Source organism: Pristis pectinata, chromosome 15 (genome assembly GCF_009764475.1).
Source record: "Pristis pectinata isolate sPriPec2 chromosome 15, sPriPec2.1.pri, whole genome shotgun sequence".
Lineage (NCBI taxonomy): Eukaryota > Metazoa > Chordata > Chondrichthyes > Rhinopristiformes > Pristidae > Pristis > Pristis pectinata.
The window spans coordinates 17,935,936-17,953,672 of NC_067419.1; the positions used below are offsets into that span (position 1 = coordinate 17,935,936).

Here is a 17,737-nt window from a genome sequence, read left to right on the forward strand (position 1 = left end):
GAGATCCTTTTATTCCCACCCTTTACTTTCTGCCAACCAGCCAATGCTCCACCCATTCTGTTATCCTACCTGTAATTCCATGACCTCTCATCTTATTAATCAGTCTCTTATGCAGCACCTTGTCAAAGGCCTTTTGAAAGTCTAAATACACAACATCTACTGCCTCTCCCTTATCCATCCTACCTGTGATTTCTTCAAAAAACTCCAATAGGTTGGTGAGGCAGGATCTTCCCTTCACAAAACCATGTTGGTTAGGACCTATCTTGCCTTGCACCTATATGATTGCAAGGTTTTTTCCTTTTGTGGTTTGCCATTCTTTTGTCTGTAGGTACCTTTACAAACATTAATTGGAGATGTATTACAGAGGTAACAACAAAGAAAGAGAAGGTAGTTACTTTGTTCTACTAGAATTAACATATTGTTTAAAACTGACATCTTGTCCATAGGTGTTTCTACTTTGATTTTCAGTGTTTATATTCTTAATGATTTTAATAAAATGTTTTATGCTTGTTGTCTGCTGAGTTTCTGTTTGCATTCTTGTGAGTTTGGTCTCAGACCCCAAATCGAATTATTTGTAACAATGATATCTATATGTTGAGGAAGCAGTCTTTGTCTGCATAAATACCATGAACAGTTTCTAGACCCCTTGTTTCAAGAGGCTTCTTCCTGTGCAATGTTCTAATAGACAGCTGCATACTTGCACCTTATGATTTCAAATCCCATCGCTGCTTGTAAGACTCAATGGAAGTAGTTTGTTATCATTTCCTTTTGAGGCATTTTAATGTGTGGTAATGTATTTAGGACCTTTTTTATAGGGCATATTTATGTTTATTGGGGTGGGAGGGGCTGGTAGGGTACAAAGGAGAGGACCTTGGTGATACCTGTGGGGTTTTTGTTTTGTTATCTGTGGGAGGTCTGTGCCTTTGCCCCCATGAATAACAAGAACTTGGTAAATGGGAAACATTTGTAAACTGAAGTGTAACTTCTAGGGGTTATGAAGCATTCTTTTCAAGGTTATCTAAAGAAAATATGCAAAGATTTAAAATGTATGTGCCAAGTATCAACATTATGCAAATAAATACTGTGTAGTGGAAAGTATCTTATTAATTTGGGCATTTCCAAAAAAGTTCGATTTGATTTGTCACCTTTTAGTGAATGCATCAAGTAAGTAAAGCTAATCTCCTGCACATACCATAAATCATTAGACACAGTTCCCCAATGTGCAGTTGCATTTTATGTCATTAAAAATGTCTGCTTGAATTGAGTCTCACCAATGGGAATGATCGAGGGCCAATTAAAATGTTGTTAGGAACAGTTTTACATAGAAGAGCAGAAAATGCTTGATAGTCAGCGGGTCACTTAGCATCCATGGAGAGAAGAAACACTCCCTCCCTTTCATCAATGCTGTTCTAATGGAAGGTTGTTGATCTGAAATGTTGTTTTGCTCTCTGTTGCATTGCCAGTATTTTTAGCTTTTATTTTGCATTTCCTGCATGTTTTTTTTTTCTTTTTTTGACATTTCTCCAACTTTGTTTAAAGTCTTTAAATAGTATATGTATAGCTCTTAATGGAATTTTGCTACCTGAATGTAATTACAAATGAAACTTTTTCACCAAATAAAATGCAGTTACTAAATTAAAATATTATTTTGGCTTAGTATAGAAATTGACCTAAAATAACCTAGTTTCTTAACACAAATTGGGTTTTAAATGGCATCCCTCAAAGGTTAAAAATGTGCTCATCACTAATCTGAAATATAATTGAACAAAATTATTGTTTGTGAGTTAATTCAATTAAAGAAGTTTAGCTTTTTAACCCCAAAAATGTTTAAATTTTTGGCAGATAAAAAAGGTATCAAAGTAGCACACCAAAACTAAGGTTAGAGAATACAGTTAGGTGAACTTTTTGCCTACCCTAGGGGGGTGTCTGGTCATTTCCTAATTGATGGAATACTCTTCCTGTTTTTGAAGTATATGAACTTTATGCCTTTTTAAGAATTATTGTTTTTTTTTGGGGTAGGTGATTAATGGTGGTGTTTGGATGGTATAGCAGAGAAGAATGGCGCAACTGCTATTCTAGAACTGCTTTTGATGTCGCAGGTAATGGGATTAGAAACAGTCTTCCAGGATTATATTGTTATCTTTGGATTAAAATAATAAATTCTATTCTTGGGTGTGGCAAGCTGACAATTCTGAAGTAATTTTTCATATAAAAATGAACTGCCTGTTCACTATAATGCTTCTCCATGCTATTTTGAATTAACACCATTTTATATTAAATAACATTTTCTATGTATTGTGCAATTCAAAATGTCTTTGTGACCAGTTAGAAAGCCAGTGGAGTGTTGTTTATCGAAAATGCATATTTTTTCTGAGAAGTTTGAAGAATACTTCAGTTTATTTTCCTTGATTTATTATCCCAGGCAACATCCTGGTGAATCTCTTCTACACTCTTTTCAGAACAATCATGTCCTTCCTCTAATGTGGCAACTGGAACTACACACTGTACTCCAGCTGTGACTAACCCATGTTTTATAAAGTTGTACCAAAACCTCCCTGCTCTTATTTCTTTGCCCTTGCCAACGAAAGCAAATATCCTGTATGACTTTTTCACCACTGTATCTACCTGTGCTGCCACCTTCAGGGGTTCCTTGGACGTGTACACCATGGCTCCTTTGTTTCTCAGTACTCCCTGGAGTTCTACTCTTCACTGTTCACGTCCAACCCTTGTTAGTTCTCCCAAAGTGCATCATCTCATACTTATCAGGATTAAATTCCACCTGCCATTGCTCTGTCCAACTTATTTACTGATTTTAATATTGTCTTGTAGCTTAAAACTACCCTCTTCATCAGCAACACCAATTTTCATGCCATCAACAAACTTGCTAACTATATCCGCTACATTCACAGCTAGTGTTCCCTTAATTATATAGGCTACTCCATTGATGGTGATGATCTTAGTTGCCAGAGGAAATGTGCCTACTCAAACTGCACTACCATAATTTTGTTTCGTGCTGTAGTTTGTTCAATGTGTCTGTTTGCCCAGCGAGTATTTGTTGCATTGCCCATGTGCTTTATTAGTAAGCAAATCTACTCATTTGTAAGTGTTAGGATCTGGATAATAAAACCACCTCTCAAGAACAAGAAACACTATAAGAGCAAATTGGAAAGAGACGTGTTTACATATCTGCTTTCAGATGTACTGATATGCTTTTGAAACAGTCTTTCTGAATGCTTTCTTGCAATTAACAGGACCGAAAGTTGTCAAAATCAGAAAGGCAAAGGTTTAAAGAAGAAGCTGAAATGTTGAAGGGCTTGCAGCATCCAAATATAGTCAGATTTTATGATTCTTGGGAATCAACGTTGAAAGGAAAGAAATGTATCGTGCTGGTGACAGAATTGATGACGTCGGGTACTCTGAAAACGTAAGTGCAGTTAAGTAATTTAAACTGAATTATTTGCTTTTCTGATTCTCATGTGTTTGACTGTTTGACTATTTGACTTATATGCACAGCTCATGTCAAAAAAGAACATTTGAAAACTGGAAATGCACAGCATTCTTAAGTCAGTTGTGATGAGGGATATTTGACATCAAAATGGACCTTTTTATAGAGGTGTATAAAATCATGAGGGGCATAGATAAGGTGAATGGTCAGTCTTTTTCCCAGGGTAGGGAAGTTTAAAACTAGAGGGCATAGATTCAGGGTGAAAGGGGAAAGATTTAAAGGGGACCCAAGGGCAGCTTTTCCGGACAGAGGGTGGTGAGTATATTGAATGAGCTTCCAGAGGAAGCTGTAGAGGTGGGTACAATTACAAGATTTAAAAGAGACATGGATAGGAAAGGTTTCAAAAGATATGGGCAAGTGGCACTAGCTCAGGTAGACAAGTTGGTCGGCATGAATGTGTAGGGCCGATGAGCCTGTTTCCATGCTATATACCTCTGACTCCACGTGTTTCTGATATTGACTGATCCATTGTGCATTACTTTGCTGTTGACCTTTTAAATATACAGGTAGTTCTGCTCCAATGCATTTCCATAATGTGAGTTGGTTATAATGCGTTTTGATGATTTAGGAAACACTTTGCATTACACTGGCTGCATTCATGCAGTTGAGATCTGGGGAAACCTGCTGAAATCTGTGCTTTGAAGGCAACTGCAGCCGGTTCTGCTATAACTTTATATAACACGAGGTTTCTTAGGACTGTAACTCTTGCGTTATAACAGAACTACCTGTATGTACTTGCTCTATTTATTTGCAATTTTATGCACGTTTTCAAAGGCAAATGGGGCAAGTTAAAATTGGTGTAGTTGAACATTGAAATTTTGTTTTTGAATAACCATGGGATGGATGGATGCTTTTTTTTACAGGTGACCTGGCTATATGTGCATTTGAAATACTGCAACAAAGCACATCTAAAATCCTTATCAGTCTATCTTAACAGTACTATCTCATTTGCCACTTCTTACCCAACTAATCAATCTATTGATATGTTCTTGCAGCCCAGAAATTTATTCTGCACTGTTGAGTACACTGTTAGTTTTGGTATCATTGGCAAACATTTGCATCATTGTCCTTGTGTTTAAGTCCAGTTCAATAAATATATCACCAAAACCAAGAGGCTCAAAACTGAACCCTGCTGCGTACGACTTCCCAGTGACTAAAACTTCCATGAATGTTTTCCTTTTGCTTTTTCCAACTGGGCTGTTTTTTTTAATTCGCTTTGTCTCTTGCCTTTGGAACTCGTAGATTTATCTTGCCTTGATCAGTCTGCTAAATGACTTGCTAAAAATCTGTGCAGACCACATCAGATACACTGCTTTTGTCAGCCCTTCCTTATTAATTCCTCAAAAGAAAATGAATCAGAAATTTTCCTACCTTAAAGACATTTTGCCTTTTTGAATGATAACGTGTATTACTTATCAGAATGCTTCCATTAATTTGCTCAAGATATTTGGCAGAACAACTGGTTATTCAGCCTGTTTTTTTTATTACGGCACAGAACAAGGCCACCTAGCCCATTGTTTCCATGCTTGCTCTCATTCGTCTTTCTTATTCTCCCTCTACTTATTTCCCTGCAGTCCTACAACTTTTTCTCTCTTGTCCAACCTTGTCCAACCTCCCATCATCAACCTTTTTTTGCCACTTGCCTACAGCAAGGATTAGTTTTCACTAGTATTTGAGATGTTGCTAGAAACCCACATAGTCATGGGGAGAATGTAAAAATTCCATGCAAGCTTTATTAATTGCACCAACTGTTGCCTTTAAACTCTCTTTGAAATAACAGCAGCACATTTGCCATCTTGCAGACTTCTGACAACTTGTTATGTAGTCAAAGAGAATTTGAAAATGAAATCTGAATCAATGCTATTTCATCCCCTGATTCTACTAGAGCCTGGGTTAAATTTTGTACAAGCCCAGTAATTATTCATTTTTAATAAAGGTAGGTCCTCACTGTGCCTCATCCACCCCATCTGCTTGCCCTGTCTCCTCTCCATCTGCCCCATCCTGGAATTTGAGGGTTGTTTCACTTTCCCTTGAACTGAGGCCCAGCTTGTCCCTTTCCATTACTACTCTACTAGGCTGAACAGTTTCTTATATTAAACAACTTTTCCATCAACTTCACTCCCTTTCTCCAAATCAAAGGCATAGTTTTTGAACTTGCATGGGCTTGAACTATGTCTGTCTTTTTCTCGGATGCCTGGAACTGTCCTTGTTTCAGTCCTATTCAGCCCCTTTCTTAACTCTTTTTCTCCTTTTAAATTCATAACTGTATTGGTGCTACTTCCTTTGCTTGTATAGCACTAGAAAATTTAATTGCCTTTGTTGGTTTCCACCCTGGTCTCATTTCATGATTCTTGACATCACTAATTCTATCTTAGAGGAAAGGTTAGCTACCAATATCCTTTATATGTTCAGCAGCTTCCATATCTACCTAAATTAAACTTTTTTTACCCCCCCCACCCCTTAATCTGTTTCTGTTCTGTTTCTCTGCTTCTGTCATATCTGACCTGATGATGATCACACTAGTACCTTTTCTCTTTAACCATGGATTTCCACCCTTCCCACCCCCAACACCATACAGCTAGCAGGGCTTGAAAACAAATCCCTTCTATTTCCTGCAATTCTGCTTTCATCCTCTCTTCTCCCAGCCAGAGCAAGGATAAGGGGAACCCTATTCTTGCCTTCTACTTCTTCACAGACCTCCACATTGAATGGATTATCCTCTTTAATTTCCATTGCTTCTAATGGGATTCCACATTCGTCCCTTTTTCAGCATTCCAAACTGTTTCTCCACTACTCTCCGGTCGTCCGTCGGCATCAACCTCCTCCTTGAACACTTAGATAACTGTGGGAGATGCAATAGCTGTCCTTATACTGCTTTCCTGCCCAGCATCCAGTGATGCAGACAGTCCTTCCACGTTAAGCATTAATTCACTTGCACTTCTTGCAATTCGCTGTACAGCATTCAGTATTCACAATGTGGTCTTCTCTAGTTTGGAGGAACCAAATGCAGAATGGGTGACCACCTTGCATAATATTTCTGTTCAATCAAGAAGGGTAATCTTGTGTATCCAGTTGATTGTAATTTGAATTCTCTATCCCACTCTCACTCCAACTTTTGTCTTTAGCCTTCTACATTGATGCTCCACATAAGCTTAAGGAACAGCACCCCCATCTACCATCAGGAATGTTGTAGCCTCGTGGTTGTGATTTTTAAATGGAACCACCCTTTTTTCCCTTTCCACACATGGCTAAACCTTTATTTCAATTTGCTTCTTTCTTTTCTGTCTTTAACTGATGTTGTCTAAGTAAAATTTACTTTAAAACCTTTAGTCTGCACACTGTCACAGATACTCCCTGATGAAAAGCCCTTGACCAAAAATGTTGACTTGGTCTCCTGATGGATGCTGCTTGAACTGCTGAGTACTTGCATCATTTTCTTTGTTGTTATCAAAAGCTCTATATGCATTACACTCATCTACCCTGTATTATCAAAAAAGCTCAAATGGGTTAGTCAAAAATTGTTTGCCTTTAACAAATCAGTGCTCCCTCTCTTTATTAATTCGGACTTCTCCAAGTGATGTTATTCTTTTCATCCTGTTTATGTATATTGGAATTAAATCTTGTGATACAAATAAAAAATTTAGTTTATCCAGCAGAGTCTATTAAAGGCAATTATCCCGTATGCTGCCTTAACCACGTTATCTACTGTCCCATTAGCTTCAGAATTTCTGAATATGTACTTCAAAATCCTTGTGTTGTTCTGGACAGCTTAGTATCCATCATTTATTCTACATTGCTTTGCCTGGTTTCTCCTCCTTGAATGCATTATTACATCTGAGAATTTAACTCCATTTGCCACTTTTGTGCCCACCTAACCAGTTCATCAGCTTCCTATAGCTTAAAAGTTTTCATTCCTCTCGTATCACACTGCGAGTTGCAATGTAATGGCCAAATTCTTAATTGCAGTTGCTACACTTAAGTTCAATCATTTATTTATATCTTGAAAATCAAAGGGTTAGTACCGATCTTGGTCAAATCATACTGCTCTTTATTCACTAAAATTTCTGTTGGTTTTACCCTTTACTGGTATTGAGTCAATTTTCAGTCTCAATTGCAACTTTACCTTGGATCACATGGGCTTTTCCTTTAGTTTTCTATGTCAGCGCATCAGTTGATTTTGTTTAGAAGAAGTTTTTGAGACTCACTTGAATGGAAATGTGCATTGACAAAAAAAGTACATGGGCAGGTTTAGCTAAGTACAGAATAAAGCCAGTTGTTATATTTCTCACAAGAAAGGGAGTATATGCTTTAACCAACGTTGTCGGACAGTCAAGATCAGGGCAATCTAGAGTGTGCATTATGAGGTCAACAATTCAAACTAATTATAGAGAATCATAATTATTTCAGCAGAGAGATGCATCAAATTAGGCCAAATCTTTGAAAGTATCATTAAGTCTCACTCATTTTAACTAAATCCAGCAAAATTTTAGACTCCCACTTGCACTAGTCTTGTAGTTTATTCAATGTCAATGAAGATTGGGGTGTTTGTGCAAAATTTTTGAAGACCTCCATGGTGCCCTCTTGTGGATTGCTCAATCGCATGATTTAGTGGCTTTTTCTGATCAGTAACAAAATATCCATGTGCACTGCATCTGTATAGTTTGGTTGAATTGTATATAATTTGACAGTGTGATGCAATTTTCCCTCCACAAACTTTCTTTCATTAAGTTATTGGATTAATAACAAATGCATGGTCATACTTTTTACCTCTAATTTTGGTTTGAGTCCAGCAGATTTATCCCTTGATGGCTGCAAAAGCAGTGTTTGTGATGACATCTGGCAGCTTCAACATGGGGTTTGTGAACCCACAATATAAAATCAGCCATAATTTGCATCAAATTGGCAACCTTATTCCAAGAGGCTCAAAATTAGCTACTTCAGTTCTGAGAACATTTGCAAGGGACGATTTTCTAAAGCGTGAAACAAAGAAGCTTTGTTTTTGGCTTTGATGTGTAAAAATGGTGTAAAAAGAAGAGAACTGTACCTTTTTGGAGCAAATTCCTTAAGGCACTTAAAAACCTGCCTCTTTGAGTCTTGAATCTGTCCGTAAGGTGTTTTGATAATTTTTTGAGAGTGCTCAAATTAAACAATTTGGAATTACATAAGTGCAGGTTATTGGATTGAATTTAAATCCAGAAGTGAAGATGCTAGTTAGTATTTTTTTTCAATGGTGTATTGTGGGGTATGCATTTAAGAAAACAATGCAAAAGCCAGATATGGTTCCAAGGTCATTTATTGATATTTTCAGTATGTCCCTACCACTGGTTTAAGAACTGCTGTGCATTCAAGTCCATGTGGAGGTTTTCTTCACAAGATGTTGTTAACAAGATGTTAAGATGCTATCAAAATACTGTTTAATCAGTGCATGGGGGTGCACTTGGTCTGGAATTCTAACATAAAACTAAATTATAAGAAACAAAATATTTGTTCAGCTTATTTACTGTAGCAATTTCTTTAGATATCAGTATCCTCTCTCCTTTCATTTCAGTTATTTGAAAAGGTTTAAGGTGATGAAAATCAAGGTGCTTCGAAGCTGGTGCCGTCAAATCTTGAAGGGTCTCCATTTTCTTCATACTCGCACCCCACCTATCATCCACAGAGATTTGAAGTGTGACAACATCTTCATTACAGGCCCTACTGGATCAGTTAAAGTTGGCGATCTTGGCCTTGCTACATTAAAAAGGGCATCATTTGCAAAAAGTGTAATAGGTAAGTTAACTGTTATCAAGTGAAGTTTTCTTTTGTTTGTGGTGGTTTTGGAATATAATAGCAAAAGCAAAATGGGTTTTCTGAAGTGACTTTGATAAAGGTGACTGCATTGATTAAAAATCAGGAAATCTACTGTTTGTTACTTTTATATTCATCCACTTTTTAATAATGTTCTGAACGATAGCTGCAGATAAACTGAAGCAATCTCAGGGTATTATGTTCTGTGGCATATTTTTGGTCTGGTTGCCCTGCTGAGCCCTCTTTACTCAATTTTCTGTATTCCAAGTGTTTTCAACTGTAGGACATCTACTTTCCCCAGCTGCAGTAGACGTAAACATACTGCAGTTGAACGGTAAGTGCTATAGAAAAAGCTGTGGTGAGTTGCCTTTCTGATGATTCGTAGATTAAGATTATTGAAAGTTTAAATTTGTGTTCATACAGTAGTTCTCATTTGCAAGGCAATTTCATTTCTGATAAATGTAAGAAGCATAATTGGTCAGATTTGCTATCTTAACTGTTTTTCTCAATGTGCTGATGGGTTTCATTTCAGTTTATGGAATCTGAATAATCTGCAAGTGAAACAGGCATATTTTAACTGTTGTTCATGTTACACTTTGCAATTTAAGTTGGCTATCACACCAAAGTAAGAATGATTTTTATTGAGTGGTATATTTTCTTAAAAAAAAGCAAGTTGCACTCTGGCTTGGCCATTGTTTCTCCATTATTTTGTGAAGCAGAAAAAAGAGGTAACTATTCTGCACAAAGTTATTCAAGCTAACAAGAACTTTTAAAATTTGAGAAGTTTACTTTCTGGATTAGTGGCTCCAGAATACTCATTCATAGTAACTCTCAGTTAGATCAACTTGGTTCAGTCCTCCATTCTGGATGCCTTGCAGATGAAAACTTTTGTGTTGGTATGTTGCTGAGTAACTGAGAAGGGCTCTCCTTCGCCTCCACTTTGTCTTCCCCCACAGGTCATCGTCATCATCGCCGTCTTCATCGGTGAGTACCGACAGCCTCTACTCACTGAGTCTGTTAGAGTCTGAAACATTCTTTTAATTTAAGGTACCCCTGAGTTCATGGCTCCTGAGATGTATGAAGAAAAATATGACGAATCAGTTGATGTTTACGCTTTTGGGATGTGTATGCTAGAGATGGCAACGTCAGAATATCCATATTCGGAATGTCAGAATGCTGCTCAGATCTATCGTAGAGTAACTAGCGTAAGTACATGATCAGTTTGTGGTGATTTAGCTACCTCGCACTAATGCTGCATTTTAAGTTTTTAATTACTTCGACACAATATGATGAACAGTAGTTTTTAATTAAGGATAATAATGCATTTCTAATGAATACAGCTGAATTGTTTCCAATTTTAATCATTAGTGTGGGAAAATGTACCTTGTCCTTGACTTTGATGTTACACTCTGACTTTGTTCCTTTGTAAAGAACAACATTTGAATTAGATAATACTGAAATAACTAAAGTGTTTTACTTGATGAGTTTTAATATCAAATATTACATTAAGTTGTTGAATTGGGTTAAGTTTTCAAGATTTGCAAGGGAATAAAAGTAAATGGACAAGGTTGCTTGTGTATACCACATAATGGCAAGTTGCTTGCATACTTTTTTGATTTTGAAAGACCTTGGAGGGAGATGATGCCAATGGAGGGAAATCAAAAGTAGAATCTTTGAAGGACTTGATTTTTTTCCCGTATTAATGAGTGCATTCCAGAGCGAATGATACATTTCTGAATAAAACTATATTTCTTGTCTGGCAAGCCTCCAACAGTTCATTAAACATATCCTAAACTTCGTCTTCACCATATCATACTTGTGCATCACCCGTGGCCCGCATGATTACAAAGTTAAGAATTTTTGCAGCCTGGATAATGATCCTATCTTTGTTTTCTGCCAGATAAATTTGGTTTAAATTTACTTTCCACTAGTGTTCTGAATGATGTGATCTTGTCCTGCCTCCAGCTCTATAATCTTCCTTAGCATTTTATTTTTAGTTTTTGGCATCACTGGCAAGGCCAGTATTTATTGTCCTACCCTAATTGTCATTGAGCTTCCACCTTGAACTGCTGCAGTCCTTCTGGTGAAGGTACCCCCTCAGCGCTGGTAGGAAGTGAGTTCTAGGACTTGGGGCCCAGTGATACTGAAGAACCAATGATGCATTTCTAAGCGTGATTTGTAGAGAAACCTGCAGGTGATGCCATTCCCATGCACCTGTTGCCCTTATCCTTGAAAGTAGAGGCTGCGGGTTTGGATGGTGCTGCGTGAGTAACTGCAGTACTATTTCTAGATGGTGCAGATTGTAGCCAGGGACTTGGTGCTGGAAGAAATGAATGTTTAGGGTGGCTGCTGGGGTGCCTAATCATGTGGGCCGCTTTGTCCTGGATGGTGGCAAGCTTCTTTTGGCACTGTACTCATTTAAGCAAGTTGCCACTACTTCATCATGCTCAGAAGATTAAATCATTTGCCACCGGACACCAGCCTCTGACCTGCACCTATAGCCACATTATTTAGTTGGTTCAGTTGAGTTTCTGCTGAATTGTGAACTCCAGGATTTTAATGGCAGGATGCTGTGCAAGGGTAAGGCTGTTGAATGTCAAGTGTATGTAGTTAGTGTATGTGGTTAGACTCTTATAGGAGATGGTCATTGCTTGGCACTGCAACCCTCCAACCACAATATAAATATCCATTGATACTGTCATCTTGTGCTTCCTTCATCTCATTAATGGCACTTGTATCTTAATCAATTTCATTTCCCTCAATCTCTTTCCTCTTAAGATCCTCAAATCTTCTAACCTCCTGGATAAAGTTTTCAGCTTGTGATCCTATTATCTGCTATTTGATTCAGTTTCTGTCTGAAAAGGTACTTCTGTTAAAGATATTCTGAATACAAGTTCTTGTTAACTGGGATGCTTCTCTGTTAAAGATACTCTGAATAGAAGTTGTCGTTAACTGAAATTTTACCTCAATAGTTTAATAACTTAACGAGAGAGCTGCATCTATTTATCAACTTAGCCTTGAGCCAATTGTATTAAAAAGTCCCCATGCAGTCTTCCACTGAGGGCAGTTTCCAGATTTTAGTGTGGCTTCTGTGCAGTTCAGGAGCTGCCTTTGTGTAGGCAGCCTGCTGAACATGAAGAACAGTTTTGGCAGCTGTTGAGGCCTCATTCTTGCTTGTCCCCTTCAGCTTCCCAGCTAACCATCTATCAAAGTGGTCGGTATGTTTATAAGTGCCTTTGGTAGCTACAAATCTTCAATAACACTTGGATTGTATAAAATGTGAGAAATACTGTTAGTTTAATACACTAAAAATCACATTCACAACACTAAAAATAAAAAGCTTTAAATAATTACAACATTTTTCCCCCCAGAAGATGATGCCTCTCATTCATTCGAATGGAGGTTGCTGTGCTTAAGGCAGGTTTAACTTGGTGCAGGCTCAGCTGTCAGATTTCCTACCCTGAGATCTGGTAAACTAGTGCAAGTTCATTCCATCTTGTTGGACTCCATGAGGAGTTTACCAGTGCAGCATAGGCATTCATCAACATGACAGCAGTTTTGAAGCTGCTGCTGTAGATTTTAGTCTACACAGTACTGGAATTCCATGGGAAAACATGGTTAAGTCTTGGCATTGGTGTTTGCATTAAGTGAAGGTCAGCTCAGATTGTTCAGCATTTATGTTCTGATCACATTTTGAAGATTAACTTTGGGAATGACTGTTATCAGAAAGAAATCATATCAAGTGAAGAACACAGACAAGATGTGTCACGTAGGTTAAAGTAGTTGCACGTGGCCCTCAATAGTTAAATTAATATTTTTTCTACATCATTACATCCCATATTTAAGGAAGATGAACTGATCCATGTTTCCTAATTAATGGAATCCAACATTATTATTAATTTTTGTTGTTCAGCAACAATGGTTCATATCTAGAAAAATAAAACTACATCTGTTAACCTTAATCTGGAATGATATTATCGAACTTTGATTTTGTAAAACAATTCATTTTGGAAATTCACTCATTGATCAAGAACAAAGCAAAATTATTCCATAGCAAATCAAAATATAGTAGTTAGAATGGAATATTAATGGACATAACCAAGTAACTCAAGTCCTGCCAATGGAAAAATGTATTGCCAAAAGGTTATTTGTATTCCATAGATAAATCTTATAAATTTCAGCACACAAGTAATCGGCCCATTGTGCCAGCTGAAAGATTTTGCGACTAATCCCCATATCCAATTCCCTGAGTGCAGCCTTGGGTTGTAATGTATCAGGTGTTCATCCAGATACTTTGAAAACATAGTGAGGGCTTTCTCCTCAACCGTCCTTTAGAGCACCAAGTTTCAGACTCACCATTTTTTCAGATGAAAACATTTTCCTGAACTCCTACTCAATCATAAATCTAGTTATTGAACTTGGTGCTGAGGGGAATACAGTGATGAAGTAGTATTTATCTATTAACTAAATGGCTGCTTTAATTATTTTAATGTTACACTTTTCTTTATTATCAATCATATTATTTGAAGTTAATTAAAACTATTTAGGTGATCCTAGTTGTACTTAATGGAACAAAAGATTTTCTATACACTTTTTTGTTCAGTCTTGACTTGGATTTTTTGTTGCTCAGCTTACTAATATTAATGAACAAACAGGCTTCTTAAGGGACAAGATTGGAAGCAGTAAAGTGGAAGAGTAAAAATCAAGAAGAGCATCTTTTGTTCCCTTGGGTATAGTTTGTTCCATTAAGCAAGTAGGAAATCAATTTCAGGTAGATGGTTACTACTACCTTCCTAGTCTCATCTTCCTGGTTCAGATTTCACGATTTGTTCCCTTAGCATTTATCGTAATGAGGAGAGTGGAATGGGAAAAGGGTGAGAAATAAGTCTGAGATGAGAAAGGAGAGAGAAAAGGAATGAATGTTAGGATTGAAGGGTGATGCACCTAGAATTGTTCCTGAGAGAGTGCTAGTTGAGGGAAGTGACCAAGGCATTAAAGTTTTGAGGCTTGTTCAGGAGGGACTTAAACTTGGGTTCACTCTCCATTCTTGCTGATAACATCTGCAGCTAATTCAGCTTTGTAAATTGAATTGTTCTGGTCTAGATGTTATACTGTTCCTGGCTTCTAATTATTAACCTATTCTCCTTCTGCCAGTCTCCACCTCTTTGACATCCTCCAATGGTCTCTAGATCAGCCTTCAGAGCCTCTTGTTCTTTTGATGGCTCTTAATTTTATCTTATTTTCTCTTTTGGCTGATAAACTGGTTGTCATTGTCTTCAGCAGCTAGGGCTGCCTTTTTCTCTCCATTTTGCTCAGGTCTGGATTGATTACAGTATTATTTGTTCTTGGTGCTCTTTTAGATGGGCTCTCTTTTATTGGATTGGATACCTCCATCATTTATCCTTGCTGTCTATGTCAATTCCCCATACATCTTGTAATCCCAGCTCCACATGTAGGACATCAGGAATGTTCAATATGATCCCACAGTCCACAAACTGAACGTCCTTGACCTTGATTCCATTTTTTTTAAGCAATGAGTCGAGGCTGTGTGTGAAAACTTAATGTCCAATTTTAGCAGGCTGTTTCAAATCTCTTATCCTCTCGATTTGTTATTTTCACCACCTATCATCTTATTGCCAGAAATTTACGATTGTGTTCCTTGCAAACTTTTCTATTGACTGCCTCAATTAATTCCAATTCTCCAGGATCTCCTGCCTTTATGAAGCTTTGCTTGTTCGAGTTTTCCATCTTCTTTATCACTATCATTTCCACCTTCATCATCCACATCACAATCTACCTTTACCAATTCAATGAAAATTGGGGGATTTTCAACTGTTTACTCCTTGCCTGATCTGCCGCAGGGTGTACTTCATAATAATTTGGTTCATGGGAATAGTTGTATTTAATGTTTAAGAATATTAAATTAAACTTAAGACATCCATTTACTACCAAGTAACTAAACATGGGTAGAAATGTAGTTTTGACAAAAAACTGTTAAAAATAGAAATTGAGGAATCAAAAATGTACAGTGATTTTCCAGATTTTGGGGATGGCAGTTACCTCCTGCATTGAAAGGAGGAAGTCAATTCCATCTTAAGTTGTTAAAGTTTATCTTTCATTATGGTTACCAGAAAGTTACAAACTAACTCTGAATTTTGCTCTCCCCACAATATTATTTTGGGCTCCATGTAGTGAAAAGACATAGTCAATAAGATTTTCAAGGATGGTACTAGAACTGAGATAATGGCAATGAAGGATTGAACAGGTTGCGGCTTAGAGGAAACCTGGTAAGACGGTAAATGTTTTTTTTCCCCCACTTGTCAAAGAATCCAAAACCATGCATATAAGATAGTACTTGTTATTAAATCTGTAAGGTAAATAACAAGTACTATTTTATATGCATGGTTTTGGATTCAAGGGAGCACTTATTATAATTAGTGATCGCTTTGTTAGGTTGATATATCTTTAAAACAACTATAACAATTTTTTCAACCAAATAGTTTCACTGGCACTGTCACTGTAGCATCTTTGTGGTTATAGGCAATCAGTTGTTAGGTGTTCCATAGTCAATTCCTGATAACCACACTTGTACATGGGCCAAGTTTTTATTTTTGATTTGTGATCAGAAATTGGAACTGTCCATCTCAGCAAGGGGTTGAGGCAAGTAGCTTGGATGATGTTAAAAGATGACAATAGAAAGATAAGCTGAAAGACAAGAGGATAAGAACAGGAGAACCTGTGTAGTGTAATGGAGTGATTATTTTGGTGTATGTTATACAAGGTTAGGTTTTGATTGTCTTCAGTACTTGTGTTATCAGTTCAGATCAGCAAATGGAGAAGTATTTTTGGAAAGGATTTCAAGGTATACACTTTTTAAAGAACATCCAAGTCCATTTTAATATTAACACTTCCCTATTTGTACTTCCTCACTTCTTTACAGTTGGTGAAAAATCTGAAGAGATTTAAACTTGTCCTCTCCTCCTTTGCCCTTCCCCTCCTTCTGCAATGAACAGGGAAGTAAATAACGTAAATCATATGACTACTTGTACTGTTGAATTCTAAGGAGTTTTTAAAATGGAACATATTTGGTAAGTTGCTAAACTCACTTTCCTCTGCTTGGTATAATCCCTCCAAATGAGCAAATAACCTGCTTCCAAAACTCTTTGTAATCTAGTAATTATGATGTGACAACATGCAAGTATTCTTTGATTTCACTTGCCAACTGCCCCATTCACACCTCTACATCCTTCTACATTTAATATGATTTCTTTCTATGTGGTTCAGGCTAGAAAAAGTGGATTGGGTCAACCCTTCTTTCATTCCACTCTGACATTGAGGATTGGACATTAATTCAGTTATACAAGCTACCCCATATTTTGTTCCTTTTATATAGATAAGATATATCTTTATTAGTCATATGTACATCGAAACACAGTGAAATACATCTTTTTGAGTAGTGTTCTGGGGGCGGCCTGCAAGTGTCGCCACGCTTCTGGCGCCAACATAGCATGCCCACAACTTCCTAACCTGTACGTCTTTGAATGTGGGTGGAAACTGGAGCACCCGGAGGGAACCCACACGGACACGGGGAGAACATACAAACTCCTTACAGACAGTGGCCGGATTTGAACCCAGGTTGCTGGTGCTGTAAAGCGTTACGCTAACCGCTACGCTACCTTGGCTACAGTATTCCTGAATGCAATTCCTGTCCTGCATTACAATGCTGATACAATATTAAAGCTTACCTCATTTTATTTTTGTTGATTACTTGAGCTCATTTTCTCTTATTAATTCCATCGTTCCCTGAATCCACAGCAGAAGTAATCTTTAAATGGTGTTACTGTAGACTTTATCCGAGTGTTTTTGTTTAAGTTGAATTTTTTAAACTCTGCCATCTGTTAAGTAGAAAAAAACTTGTATTCTGTTCTCTCCCATTAACCTGTCAACTGTAGTTCAAAGCACGACATCAATAAACCTTCATCCATATGCAGGTTCAATTATTTTGAGCCTGGAGGTGGTTGTGGGAAAGGGTGTAAATCTGGGAATGTTTAGAAGTCATTAAAAGTGCAGACATTTTAATCTTATGCTAGCATTAAATGTGCACCAGGTGTGAAGTGGCATGTTCTGATACTGTGCAGTTGGTTTATTGTTATGTTGCTTCTCATTTTATTATTGAGGGCTGAGTGAAAATTTGAGTTTTGTGATCAAATATCTGTCAATTTTACTGTAATATAGAATCAAGTGTAGGTAGTTCAGCCTATCTTAGATATTGCATGATACGTAGTTTTGGTCCATTTACCCATTTTGTTTCATTGATGTACAAAACATTGGGGAAATAAAGAAATATTCATGTTGAAAATTTTAATTGGACCAAATTGGATGAATTTTTGGGGGGGGGGGGTGGGAAGGGTGGAAGAGAGCTGCACAATCCTTGTGTCCAAAAAA

General features: G+C 37.3%; 2 protein-coding genes across 8 annotated transcripts in view; one reads left to right on the top strand and one right to left on the bottom strand.

Moving 5' to 3' along the window:
* The window catches only part of LOC127578636 (ninjurin-2-like), a 223,742-nt gene extending 206,498 nt beyond the window's left edge, over positions 1-17,244 (bottom strand). For both annotated transcript variants that reach the window (XR_007957541.1, XM_052030829.1), the window contains exon 1: positions 17,038-17,244. The gene's annotated coding sequence lies outside the window, so the exon portion shown is untranslated. The remainder of the gene's footprint in view (positions 1-17,037) is intronic.
* wnk1b (WNK lysine deficient protein kinase 1b) overlaps positions 1-17,737 on the top strand; it is a 138,967-nt gene that overhangs the window by 21,397 nt on the left and 99,833 nt on the right. For all 6 annotated transcript variants that reach the window (XM_052030822.1, XM_052030827.1, XM_052030823.1 and 3 more), the window contains exons 2-4: positions 3,252-3,424; positions 9,054-9,274; positions 10,340-10,497. In XM_052030822.1, the coding sequence (XP_051886782.1) occupies positions 3,252-3,424; positions 9,054-9,274; positions 10,340-10,497 (552 nt within the window). The remainder of the gene's footprint in view (positions 1-3,251; positions 3,425-9,053; positions 9,275-10,339; positions 10,498-17,737) is intronic.